The sequence below is a fragment of the Solanum pennellii genome, chromosome 5 (genome assembly GCF_001406875.1).
Source record: "Solanum pennellii chromosome 5, SPENNV200".
NCBI classification, from domain to species: domain Eukaryota; kingdom Viridiplantae; phylum Streptophyta; class Magnoliopsida; order Solanales; family Solanaceae; genus Solanum; species Solanum pennellii.
The window spans coordinates 76,537,856-76,550,349 of record NC_028641.1 but is presented as its reverse complement, the minus strand read 5'-3'; the positions used below and the strand labels follow the sequence as shown (position 1 = coordinate 76,550,349).

Sequence of the window (12,494 nt, the reverse complement as noted above, 5' to 3'; positions counted from 1 at the left end):
TATGGAGCGCAATTATGCAAATTTTGTTATAGCATACAAATATAAATTTTTTATTTGCTATATATGAAAGTTGGCCATATTGAAAGTGTTGGCCCAAAACAAGTCTTATATGTATGAATTTAAATTAATCGAGCTTAAATAAAATATCGAACATCATAGAAAAAAATAATTTTTTTTGTAACGGAAGAACCAGGTCAAGAAAAAAAATAATATAAACATATATGATAAAGTGTAAAAAGGACTATTTCATTTACTGCTTCAGTCTTTATTTTGACTCGAATTACGTTATACTAGTGGCAGAGTCAAGAATGAATTCAAAACTACATTGACTAATTAATTCAGTTGAAACTGCGCGTAATTAATTTCTCCTTTCTTCGAGACTCATATTTGACAATTTGATTTGTTTCTTGTTTTGTTCAACATTTGTGATTAATGAAACGTAAATCAGGCAATTTCTATTTATGAAAAGGTCATTCGAATAAATGACGAGTATATCTAATAAAAATATAATGGACAATTCAGTTACTGCTCTGTTCTTAACTCAGCTCCTACACCGCTATATAAATGATAGAGTTGAGAGAAGACTCTCATACTCAAAACAAAACTGTCTGTAAATTTGAATCAAAATTTCCTCAGGTAAATTTCATTTCTTATAAAAGCATACTAGCATTTTGATAATTTTTGAAGAATTATGATCCATTAGTCTACACAAATTTTAAACACAAATATATTTTCCAATTAATCTGGTTTTTAGCTATTATTTTGCCATTTTACTTCCCTATTTCTTTTTTGTTTATAATAGCTATTTGTATAAACATTTTAAACTCAATGTTCTTCGAATATCTTAAATTCAGTTACGTTACTCTGTTTTTACGAGTAAATCACTTCGTCAGTATTAGTGAGTTTACCTCTATATATGCTGATCAACTCAACATCAAAAATACATTTTTATACAAAAAAACTGATACGTAGTTTATATAAGAAAGAAAACAATAAACAATTAAAAACATAAAAGGCGCGAAAACGTAATTTTTGTGTTTAGTCTGTTTTTAACAGTTAAATTCAAAGTATTTTTTTTTTTGATTTCTCACCTGATGTATCTTATTCCCTCAATAGTGTTATACTATTCTAAATTCACACGACGTAATTTCTTATTAAAAGAGACTCATCAATAGAGGTTGATTATTCATACATAAAGTTTGAACTCGAAAACTCGATCAAAGGAGGAACAGTCATATTCACCGCAGGTAAACGAGATAAATAAAGAAAAAAAAGAAAAAAAAAGAAAAGAAAAGGGCCGCTATATTGTTTTTTTTTTTCTCTTTCTATCAATTCATTGTTTTTTGCTACAGTCTTACACCTCTCATCGTTCTTGTTTATACTCTTCACACACACTTCCTTGGCAAAAATCTGTTCTTGTGAGTCTCTTTATCAATGATGGCAACTTTTATTTATGTTCAGTAAGTTATAAATCCAAGATTTTCCCTTTTTTCTGTTTTTCTATACATAGCATAAATTGGGTGTTTTTAATTTTATTTTTTTTACTGTATGGATTCACTTAGAGACTGTACACTTACTTTTAACACTTGGGGTTTTTGAATCCTTTAAAGATATGGTGTTTTCTTGAATTTTTGTGTTTTTTTGAGTGTGGGTTTTTTAGATCTTGGTTAGTTACTGTTGTTTATGTGTTATGCTGCTAGGTTCTGAATCTCAGATTTGTGAAAGATTTGTTTTTTATGGAGGGGTTTTGATTGTGTAGTTATGTTGGAGTGAAGGGGGTTTAAATAGAGCAAAATGGGTATATAAGGGTGAATATATCTGACCTGACTAGTTTTGTTGTTGAAGTGTAGTTGATTGTTTGGTTGAATTTTTGGTAATTGGCTGTGTGGAGTCTTGAGCTGAGGGTTTATTGGAATTTGGAAATGACCTCTTTATCTTTGGGGTAGGGGTAAGGTGACACTTCACCCTCCTAAGAACTAGTTGATTGTTTGGTTGATATTCAGTAATTGGTTGTGTGGAGTTTTGAGCTGAGGGTCTATCAGAAATGACCTCTTTATTGTTGGGGGTAGAGTTAAGGGTTGCGTACACTCTACCCTCCCAAGACTCGACTTTGGGGTTGGGACGTTTTTGCGCATGTAGTTGTTGGTTGTGTGAAGTATTTTGACTTTGTTTGACTTGTTTTTTTTATGTTTTTTGTTCAACACTTTTGCAGGTGAAATTTGTGGAGCTTTAGTTTTGTTTAGTTCGGTTTACTTGGGGTGGGTCTGATTTGGTGGTTTTTCGGGTTAGTTTTACTGGATGTGAACTTCAAAATCAGAAATTTGAAAGTTCTTAGGGAATTTTGTATCTGAAGTTTCACTGTGGCAGTTAGAGTTTGTCCCTAGTTTTGATTGTCGGAATGCCGGGAAAGGAAGATGCTTCAGCTGGTGGAGCTGATGGTTCTCAGGAACAATGTCAACTTGCAAATGGTCGGAGAATGTACTGGAGGTCAGCATCTTGGTCGTCTTCGAGGACTTCTCTGCCTCCGCTTAACCCAGATACGGAAAAAGATGGCTTGGACCCAAATGGAAATAATAGTTCTCACGGTCGGAGGCCTTTAACTCCTAGGTCGCAACATAGTTTCAAGGCTAGGTCGTGTCTGCCACCGTTGCAGCCATTAGCAATTGCTCGTAGAAGTTTAGATGAGTGGCCGAGAGCAGGATCTGATGATATTGGAGAGTGGCCACTTCCTGCCACCCCCAGTGGGAGGGATTCACACAGCAACAGTGAGAGGCTTAAACTGGATTTGTCAAACATACATAAAAATCCAGAGGCTAATGGTGGGCTTGTGAGAAGGGAAAAAATTGCTTTCTTCGATAAGGAGTGTTCAAAGGTGGCCGAACACATATATCTTGGTGGGGATGCAGTGGCAAGAGATAAGGATATACTAAAACAAAATGGGATTACCCATGTTCTTAACTGTGTGGGGTTTGTATGCCCAGAGTATTTCAAGTCTGATTTCGTATACCGGACTTTGTGGTTGCAGGATAGCCCGTCAGAAGATATTACTAGTATTCTCTATGATGTTTTTGACTACTTTGAAGATGTCAGGGAGCAACATGGAAAGGTTTTTGTTCATTGCTGCCAAGGGGTCTCTCGGTCAACCTCGTTGGTTATTGCTTATCGTATGTGGAGAGAAGGACAAAGTTTTGATGACGCCTTTGAGTATGTAAAGGCAGCAAGGGGTATTGCGGATCCAAATATGGGTTTTGCTTGTCAGTTATTACAATGCCAAAAAAGGGTTCATGCTTCTCCTTTGAGCCCAAGTTCATTATTAAGGATGTACAGAGTCGCACCTCATTCACCATACGATCCTTTGCATCTCGTCCCAAAAATGTTAAATGATCCCTCACCGGCAGCATTAGATTCTAGAGGTGCATTTATTATACACATACCTTCATCGGTATATGTATGGATTGGTAAGAAATGTGAAGCAATCATGGAAAGAGATGCCAGTGGGGCTGTTTGCCAGATTGTTCGTTATGAGAAAGTGCAGGGCCCTATCATAACAGTCCTTGAAGGTGAGGAACCTCTGTACTTCTGGGATGCTTTCTCCAATTTCCTGCCATTGATGGACAAATTAAAGAATGGACGGGATGTTGTTGAGTCATCAAGTAAGATTTGTCCAGGGGAAAGAAAGGTGGATAATTATGATGTTGACTTTGAGATTTTCCAAAAAGCTACTTCAGGTGGCTTTGTTCCTCCTTTTGCGTCGTGTGAGACTGAACATGAAACCCACCTTCCAGTTAGAGAAAGTTCTTGGAGCATGCTAAGGCGAAAATTTGTATCGGGGAATAATATGAGGGATTTTGTCTTTTCAACGAAGTCAGGTATCTCTAGAGTCTTTCCTGATTCTATGTTTGTAAAGAGAGACAATTGTGGAACTAACCAACTAGATTCTTCTTCTATGTTGTCTTCATCGTCTTTATGTTCACCATCACCAACTGCAATATCCTTATCTTCAACATCTTCTTCATCATCAGCCTCATCACCTCCTTATCTCTCTCCAGACTCCATCTCGTCTGATTCAAGCATCAATTCAAAATGTCTTTCTGATTCTCCAGTTGTGTCACCTTCAGTTATCTCTTGTGCAGATTTAACTTCTTCAACACTGTCTGACTCCAGTGTATCTGTTCTCCCTTCCAAGATTTCTCCACAGTCCATATCTAAAACTTCAAAATATATTGATGTCAACTTCACTTCCCAGACTTCTTCACAAACAGCTCCTCCGTTGTCTAAAAAGTTTCCCCTCTCCATTGCGGAGCGGAGAGGTAGTTTATCGAAAGGTCTCAAGCTTCCATCGCTGACTGATGATTTTGACAGTAAATCAGGTCATTTGAAGAGTGTTGCCAATGACCAAGGTGATGTTGGCATATCAGAAGCGACAAATGAGTCTTTTAATGAAGCAGCGACTGCAGCCGAGATTTTACATTCCCCACAAGAGATAATTGAGAGTAAAATGGATGAATTGCATAGTTCTTTAGATATTTTAGGCATTGGTATTCCTTCTGATAAAGAATCTGCTGTTTTTAGTGGCTTTCATGAGTTATGGGAGAAAATACCATGCAATGAAAGGAGCACGGCTGTGTTAAATGGTGTTGTGGATACTGGTGGAGCATCTTGTAACCTAGTGGAACATGTTGTATATCGTTGGCCCAGCTTGGAGAAACTCGCTATTTGTAGCATTGATGATTTGGATTCTAAAAATGCATATATTTTCATTATTCCAACTTCAGGTTCTGGAAAAGATGCAGGTAGAGCTGTGTATGTTTGGGTAGGAAGGTCTTTTATTTGTGAGATTAGCAAGGTCCGGAAGGTAAGCTGCAAAGGGCTTGGTGGTGATCCAGGGGAGATTGACTGGAAACAGGCTGCTTCAGATGTTCTTCATCGAATGGTTCTGCCAAATGACACCAACATTGAGGTATATCACTATTTCATACTCTTGTACTATTGTTGCATGCTTTTCTTGATCTAAGTTCTAGAGCCGCTCATATATGATTTTTTTTAGCTGCTCATAGTATTTGATGGATGGGGTCTTCTATGTTTCAGCTGTAACATTCGCAAAAACAAAATGAAAAAATGAAATTTAGTATGTGGCTCGAATCAGGAAATGCTCTTCATACTTTGCCTTTGACCTTCTCTTATTTTTTAGTTAATTTAGCAAGTTATATTTTCTTGTGTGATGCCCTGATCTGGGTTTTGGATTTTGCTGTCGTTCTGGCCCCATTGCCACACTAGTCGAATAAAGCATTTTGCAACGTTGCTAAATTGAGAGTTGAAACTGCATATTTTATGCGTGGAAAAACAAAAGATGCTAATATATTATGTCTATACAATTCATTCTTCTATTTAATTAATTAAGATCAGTATCAGTTAATAGCTTCCCCGAATTGTTGGTGGCATAAGCACCCACAAAGTTGCAGGATGATGTGTATTTTTCTTGGATTTTCCCAAGTGGTGCTCTACCCCTTCCTTTCTGTTCTGTTCTGTTTTCTTTCATTTGGTCTCGGGTGGGTGGGTTATTATCTAGATTTGTGTTGTACTGTTTGATGTGTTTTATCTCAATGCTTATTCTCTCTATACATGCGATTGATAGGTTGTGAAAGAAGATGAAGAACCTGCTGAGCTCCTAGCATTTTTGAGTTCCCCGGCTAAGCTAACATGTTCAAGCGCACATCAGGCGTTCCAGTAGATCACCTCCTCTTTCGTACATTTTCAGCTTCCATAATTTTACTGGCTTTTGAGTGAAGTCCACCTGACCATAATGTGTAGGTATGTATCCCCAAATACTACTACAAATATATAGTACCTGCAATATCTAGCTTCGCCTGAGATGTTTGGGAAAAAATTCTTCATGGTTGTCATTTAAAACGAAAATTCTATACTCAAGGGTGTTGCCTAGTGGTTAATCAAGTGAGTTGTCTCAGATTCAAATTCTTCTGGAGGCAAAATCATTAGGTGAATCTGTTCTATAAAAAAAAAAAAAGGAAGAGAATTCTTTAGATTTGGATCGTGATGTTATCTATCGATCATTCAGTGTGGGAGTTTGCTTGCATTTCTTGGGTCTGAGGAGTTGAAAACTGTATGTTTTAATATGTAAACTATAGTCTTTACACGTTTCTTTATATTATATCAGTCTTGGGCGTGGGTGCCTACATTGGTTGAGAGAACTAGCTATTGTTGTCTCCGTTATATGGTCTTGAGCACTCCTCAACTTTGTGGTTGAGCAAGGCTCAAGTTCGTCTGTTTACTTTACCGTCACCTTAACTGACGAGTTATTTTGTGTTTCTCTTCTGCAGGAGGCTGCTTTTAGAAGTTGTCAGAGGTGGTTCACCTGAATGTACATGTAGTTGCTGCAACACCCGATGACCGTTTAGAGGCAATTGGCCGACTTAACTTATCATTGTACATTGGCCATGACTTAGAAATTAGATATTTCAAAGCCAGTTTAGGCATCAAAATAGTTCTTAAGCTATAGTTGTTTTTAATCCTTTCATTATGTACAATGCCTTTGTGCCAATGATTATCAAAACTGCTGTTGCCTTTTGGTTTCCAAACCATTTTTAGCCTTTCTTTTGACATAGCCGGCGTCTTCACTACTTTTTTTTCTTTTTCAATCTGATGTTAGATATGCTTTACTTGAGCCGAGTTTCCATCCGAAACAACCTCTCAGTGGGTGAATTTGTTTGATCAATATTCTGATTAGCTATATGGTTGAATGACTAAATCATTCAGCATTTGATTGTGGGTTTAGGACAATATCTGTTTCAACTACAAGTAGAATAGGGTAATTTTTGTCTTAGTGGTAAGAGTGCAAACATTTGATGTGTGAGTTAAGCGCATGTCACAGTATTATCCACCGAAATCGAACACCATCTAGAACATTCAGGAGATAACTAGAACAACAATAGTACTGTTATTTTACATCTTTTTGGGGCTGTAGCGTATATATCGATCTTACCTCTATTTCACTTTGAAGGGGTGCCTACCTAAGGTCGGCTCAAGTAGTCGAGCCTACGTCACAATTTGTTGTTATAAGGGCCTGTGTTCGCAATTACAGTCTTTATGAACAACTTAAGCACCTTAAATTATAGTGCTACGTAATTTGTTTGTTTGGTTGACAAGTTTGAATAACTTATCCCTCTCCTAGGATGTAAAGTAATTCCGGGATATCCTAGAACAAAATAGGTAAACGACAAAGATATTCCCTCAAAATCTTTTTATACATTACTTTAAGGGTATTTTCGTAAATAAATAACTTTTTTGTTAAAATTTACGTAATGCATATTATTTTAAATACGACAAACCAAAATCTCGATAAGAAATAATCTCGGTGTAACTTAACCTCAAACCAAATGACTCCTTAGGAACTTTAGAATCTAAATCATCTTCAAAATTAAATACTCTATTTTTTTTGGCCTCTCTTACCACATTGATAAGCTAGCTAGAGAGCTAAGTCTTTATATTACATTGCAGAAACATAGATAGACACGACCTTGCTTGAACAGGATCTGTTCTATAGGCTCGTACCACTGAATCCTTGACTTCTAACGAGACAGGATGCGAAGTCTGGTGGATGAATCATGGCCATGAGGCTCGAGCGTGGATTGACAGCTTCCATGGCACCTTTCGAGGGTCATGGTGCAGTAGATGATCGTTGATTTACCGGCTTGAGATGGTCTCATGGCTGTCTGACAGACTCTCTTTTTACTGATTTCACTCACGAACTCCTTTCCGCCCTTGCATTTTCGCGGGGACTATAGTCTTTATTCATTTCTTCTTATAATAATACAGATAGCACGGAAAATGCTTAGTCTGGAAGTTGGATAAAATGAAATTCAATTTTAAATGAAAATCGAAGAATGATGACTTACTCCCACATCGCCAAGTAAAGAAGACAGAAGAGGAATGAAGATATACTATAAAAAAAGACGAAGTACATCGAAGAAACATACTTACCTGGACGGGGTCAATGGGCGATCAATAAGACCCATGGCCTAGGCTTGTGACCTCCATTGCACTTTGGAGGGGTGCCTGCCTAAGGTCGGCTCAAGTAGTCGAGCCAACGTCATAATTTGTTGCTGAGGGGGCCTGCGTTCGCGCAGCCCCTACCCAATTCAAAATGCAACTGTTTTCTTGTATCATTGATAGGCTTGAGATTATTGAAAAGCACATAAACATATATAGGTTGATAGAATTGATTACTTCAATTTTTTCTTTATCGCGCCTTATCTTTTGTATAGGTTGATAGAATTGATTACTTCAATTTTTTCTTTATCGCGCCTTATCTTTAACATCGATAAGAGACAAAAAATCAAGTCTATGAGACTAGAGCTGAAAATGAGGTCTTGGTACATGCAGGTTAAAAGTACAGAAGAAACGAAGTAAAGAACTTATCTAATCGATAATGAAGATAGAGTTTTATGTGGAAACCTCCTTGCTCAGGTAACCAAGAAAACACTTGAATACGTTTCTTTATAGATGAGAAACGAATCCTTCCATTTCAGCACAATACAAGCATTTAAAAACATCAACACTACAAGATTGCTTATGTTCACTCAAATCAGGTAATCACATTTTTTACTAAATGAGTTCCTATGTTGTTTGTTCACTTGGATATAACAATCACCAAGAAGTATTGTCCACTCGAGCGTGATTGACAGCCTCCATGGCCCTTTCGGGGGTCATGGTGCAGTAGATGATCGTTCTCAGCCTGGTTTACCGCCTTGAGATGTCAAATTCCAAATCCAAAAATAGGGAAGCTAATCATTTCAATTTCTTCATATTACATTGTAGCAACATTGATTGGCACGACTGACCATGGGACTAGCTCGTGATTAACATCCTCCGTGGCCTTTCAGGGGTCGTGGAGCCATAGAGGATCGTTCTCGACTACCTTTTATGACTGACAATAACTTAGCAAACACGCATATAACATTTTATTTACACTTGAAGTTACAGGTTCTGCAGAACCCCAAACTCTTGCTACATTGGTTATTCAGAATCTGGTTTACGCCTACTTGGAAATGACTATGAAATCATTCAAAAATAAGCGTATGCCACTATTTGCAGCGTGTGCACATTATATGTAGAAAATGTGATAACTGATGGATGTTCAATAAATAGAAATGAAAATCGAAAAATAATGACTTACTCCCACATTGCTTAGTGAAGAAAACAGAAGATTAATGATGAGACACTATAAAATAGGGCGAAGGACAACGGAGAAACATACTTACCTGGACGGGGTCAATGGGCGATCTATAAGACCCATGGCCTAGGTTTGTGACCTCCATTGCACTTTGGATGGGCGCCTGCCTAAGGTCGGCTCAAGTAGTCGAGCCTACGTCATAATTTGTTGCTGAGGGGGCCTGCGTTCGCGCAGCCCCTACCCAATCCAAAAGACAAGTATTATATTGTATCTCATTTATAGGCTTGTGAATTACATCAGTACTCACATTTTCAATAATTTATATTCGAAAGCTTCATTTTTCGTGATCCAATATACACATTTACAAAGAGTATGTCGTTAGAAATAGTAATCACTAGTATATTGCTTATTTTGGACATTGAGGATGTTAATTACTCTTTTTTACAGACTAGCTCTGGTTCCTTGACAAATAATATCATAATCCCACACCGTCAAGTGAATAAGACAGAAGAGTAGCAAGGAGACGCTATTAAAAAAAGGGCCAAGGTCAATTACGGAGAAACATACTTTTACCTGAACGAGGTCAATAGGTGATCAACAAGGCCCATGGCCTAGATTCTCTTCTCGTTTTTTTTTGTTACGGAAGAACTTGAGAAGGGAATGGTTTGTTTTTCAGAATTTCTGAATCGACTACAAAATATTTCTTTTCTCAAGTTCTTGTTTAACAAAAAAAACAATCTATACATGGTAAGAAAACTTTAAATTTTTTTTTTCATTTATCAATACTAGTGTTAACACATTGCTATAAATCATGTACTACACTATTTCTAAAAATAATATGACTATTATTAAATAAAAAAATCAATTAAACAATAATAAAATGAATGATAAATTATAAGTTCGTTCATAATAGTGGATACAAATTTTCTTATGATTACTAGTGAATGTTAATCACTCCTTTCTCCTCCCTCCCCCATGGTTCATTACTTAGTTATTAACGTATTGTTGGAGTTCTTACTTATAATACAAATAAATAAATATTGATATAAAATATAGAAGATATACGAAGTTGAATGTTTTTGTTAGAGTATTATTTTAATAGTGTTCAAATTTCACTAAGCTTTGAGAATGTTAACGTATGTAAATCAACATGAGTTTTAAAGAAGATAAGAATAGAAAAAATAAAAAAGATTGTATTTTTAAAGTGCGAGGAGACCCCTCCATATAGTTATCAAACGGTAGCATGAACATGTGCATATTTCTTATCGTAAAAGTTAAAATGATTCGAAAAGGTTACAACTCATCGAAAAAGTCACATTTTTTTAAAAAGATCGTAATGATTCAATGTAAAAAGATGTCAACTTTGAATATAAGTGTTTTAAGACGAAGAAGAAAAACTGTGAAAAACTTTTAAAATTGTAGTTTAAAAATTTGAGGAAACTCCTCTTTTATAGCCAATAAACAGTAATGTGTGAAAATATGCATATTATGTCTTGTAAAAGTAAAGTTACAACCCTTTCAAAAGGTCACAACTCATTCGGAAAAGTCATAACTCTTCCGAAAAGTCAATAAACGGCGGTGTATGAAAAAGTCATCTCTTGTTTAGCATAATCCTTGAGTATTTTGGCAATCAAAAAGAAAAAAAATAGTCTATTGTAGGTGGGGTTTTTGGTGGAGCGGATAGGTTTGGTCTTTTTAATTATTTTAATTAATTGTTAGGATAGCTGATAGGATTACTGACACGTTATTAATGAAAGCTAATAGAAGTTCATTAAATTGAATTGAAAAACGATGACTAACTCCCACATCGCCAAGTGAAGAAGACAGAAGAGGAATGATGATATACTATAAAAAAAGACCAAGTACAACGAAGAAACATACTTACCTGGACGGGGTCAATGGGCGATCAATAAGACCCATGGCCTAGGCTTGTGACCTCCATTGCACTTCGGAGGGGTGCTTGCCTAAGGTCGGCTCAAGTAGTCGAGCCTACGTCATAATTTGTTGCTGAGGGGGCCTGCGTTCGCGCAGCCCCTATCCAATTCAAAATACAACTGTTTTCTTGTGTATCTCATTGACAGGTTTGTGATTATCGCAAAGAAGCATAAACAAATAGGTTGATAGAATTGATTACTTCGTTTTTTCTTTCTCGAGCCTTGTTTCTCACATCGATAAATGAAGCAAAGAACTTATGTAATCGACAATGAAGATAGAGTTTTATATGGAAACCTCCTTGCTCAGGACTAAAATCATAACTTGTCACACAGGATCGCTAATCACAAGCAAAAGTGAATACAAACTTCAAATACAACAAGTGAGATTAAAATCTTAATCTCTCACATTAAGTAATAACTCTGTTACTTAACTAAGCAAAAACAATGCCTCCATTGCCCCCACAACATTAACGTCCACTCGAGCGTGTGATTGACAGCCTCCATGGCCTTTCGGGGGTCATGGTGCAGTAGATGATCGTTCTGAGCCTGGTTTACCGCCTTCAGATGTCAAATTCCAAATCCAAAAATAGGGAAGCTAATCATTTCATTTCTTTCATATTACATTGTAGCAACATTGATTGGCACGACTGACCATGGGACTAGCTCGTGATTAAACATCCTCCGTGGCCTTTCAGGGGTCGTGGAGCCATAGAGGATCGTTCTCGACTGACAATAACTAAGCAAACATGCATATAACATTTTATTTACACTTGAAGTTACAGGTTCTGCAGAACCCCAAAACGCTTTTCTTGAAACGAAGATGAGCTCTTGGTACATTGGTTATTCAAAATCTGGTTTACGCCAACTTGGAGATGACTATGAAATCATTCGAAATCCTGGAAGTTGTACCTTATTTTCCTAATACCTTTAACTATGACAATTCAAAGTGGCCATCATTCATAAACTACATTATCTTTACATATCTGTTTCTCTGCTGCTACATTCTTGTCTGTCTTCATTTCTTCTCGGCCGTACTATTGTACTACAGGATCTGTTCTATAGGCTCGCACTGCTCTATCCTTGAGTTCATCGTCGAAATAAAATGACAGTAGGACTATCAAAAGAACTGCATTCTTATTTGTTATCGTTCTAATAGATTAAGAAAAAGTTTGCCATTCATTATTTCGTTATTCATTTCTTCTTATAATACAGATAACAACGAAAATGTTTAGTCGGGATAAGCATTTGTGCAAAGATCAAATGTGTAACTGATGGAATTTCAATTTGAAATAATAATTGAAGAACGATGACTTGCTCCCACATCGCTAAGTAAAGAAAACAGAAGATTAATGATGAGATACTATAAAAAA

General features: G+C 36.6%; 1 protein-coding gene and 4 non-coding genes across 6 annotated transcripts; all 5 read left to right on the top strand.

Moving 5' to 3' along the window:
• Positions 1–1,303: 1,303 nt before the first annotated feature.
• On the top strand, positions 1,304–6,620 carry LOC107020570 (protein-tyrosine-phosphatase MKP1). 2 transcript variants are annotated; one of them, XM_015220986.2, is made up of 4 exons: positions 1,304–1,418; positions 2,213–4,960; positions 5,636–5,811; positions 6,339–6,620. In XM_015220986.2, exons 2-3 carry the CDS (start codon positions 2,399–2,401, stop codon positions 5,729–5,731), a joined length of 2,658 nt encoding a protein of 885 aa, XP_015076472.1. In that variant the 5' UTR covers positions 1,304–1,418; positions 2,213–2,398; the 3' UTR covers positions 5,732–5,811; positions 6,339–6,620. The 2 variants fall into 2 exon arrangements, with proteins under 2 accessions (XP_015076472.1, XP_015076471.1); XM_015220985.2 differs by having other exon boundaries at positions 1,312–1,460.
• Positions 6,621–7,529: 909 nt separating this feature from the next.
• LOC114077414 lies at positions 7,530–7,740 on the top strand. The gene has a single exon (XR_003578719.1). It is a non-coding gene; the product is annotated as a small nucleolar RNA U3 (small nucleolar RNA).
• Positions 7,741–7,990: 250 nt separating this feature from the next.
• LOC114077384 lies at positions 7,991–8,151 on the top strand. Its single transcript, XR_003578693.1, has one exon. It is a non-coding gene; the product is annotated as a U1 spliceosomal RNA (small nuclear RNA).
• A 1,119-nt stretch (positions 8,152–9,270) lies between these two features.
• On the top strand, positions 9,271–9,431 carry LOC114077386. The gene has a single exon (XR_003578695.1). It is a non-coding gene; the product is annotated as a U1 spliceosomal RNA (small nuclear RNA).
• Positions 9,432–11,067: 1,636 nt separating this feature from the next.
• Positions 11,068–11,228, top strand: LOC114077382. Its single transcript, XR_003578691.1, has one exon. It is a non-coding gene; the product is annotated as a U1 spliceosomal RNA (small nuclear RNA).
• The last annotated feature ends 1,266 nt before the right edge of the window (positions 11,229–12,494 follow it).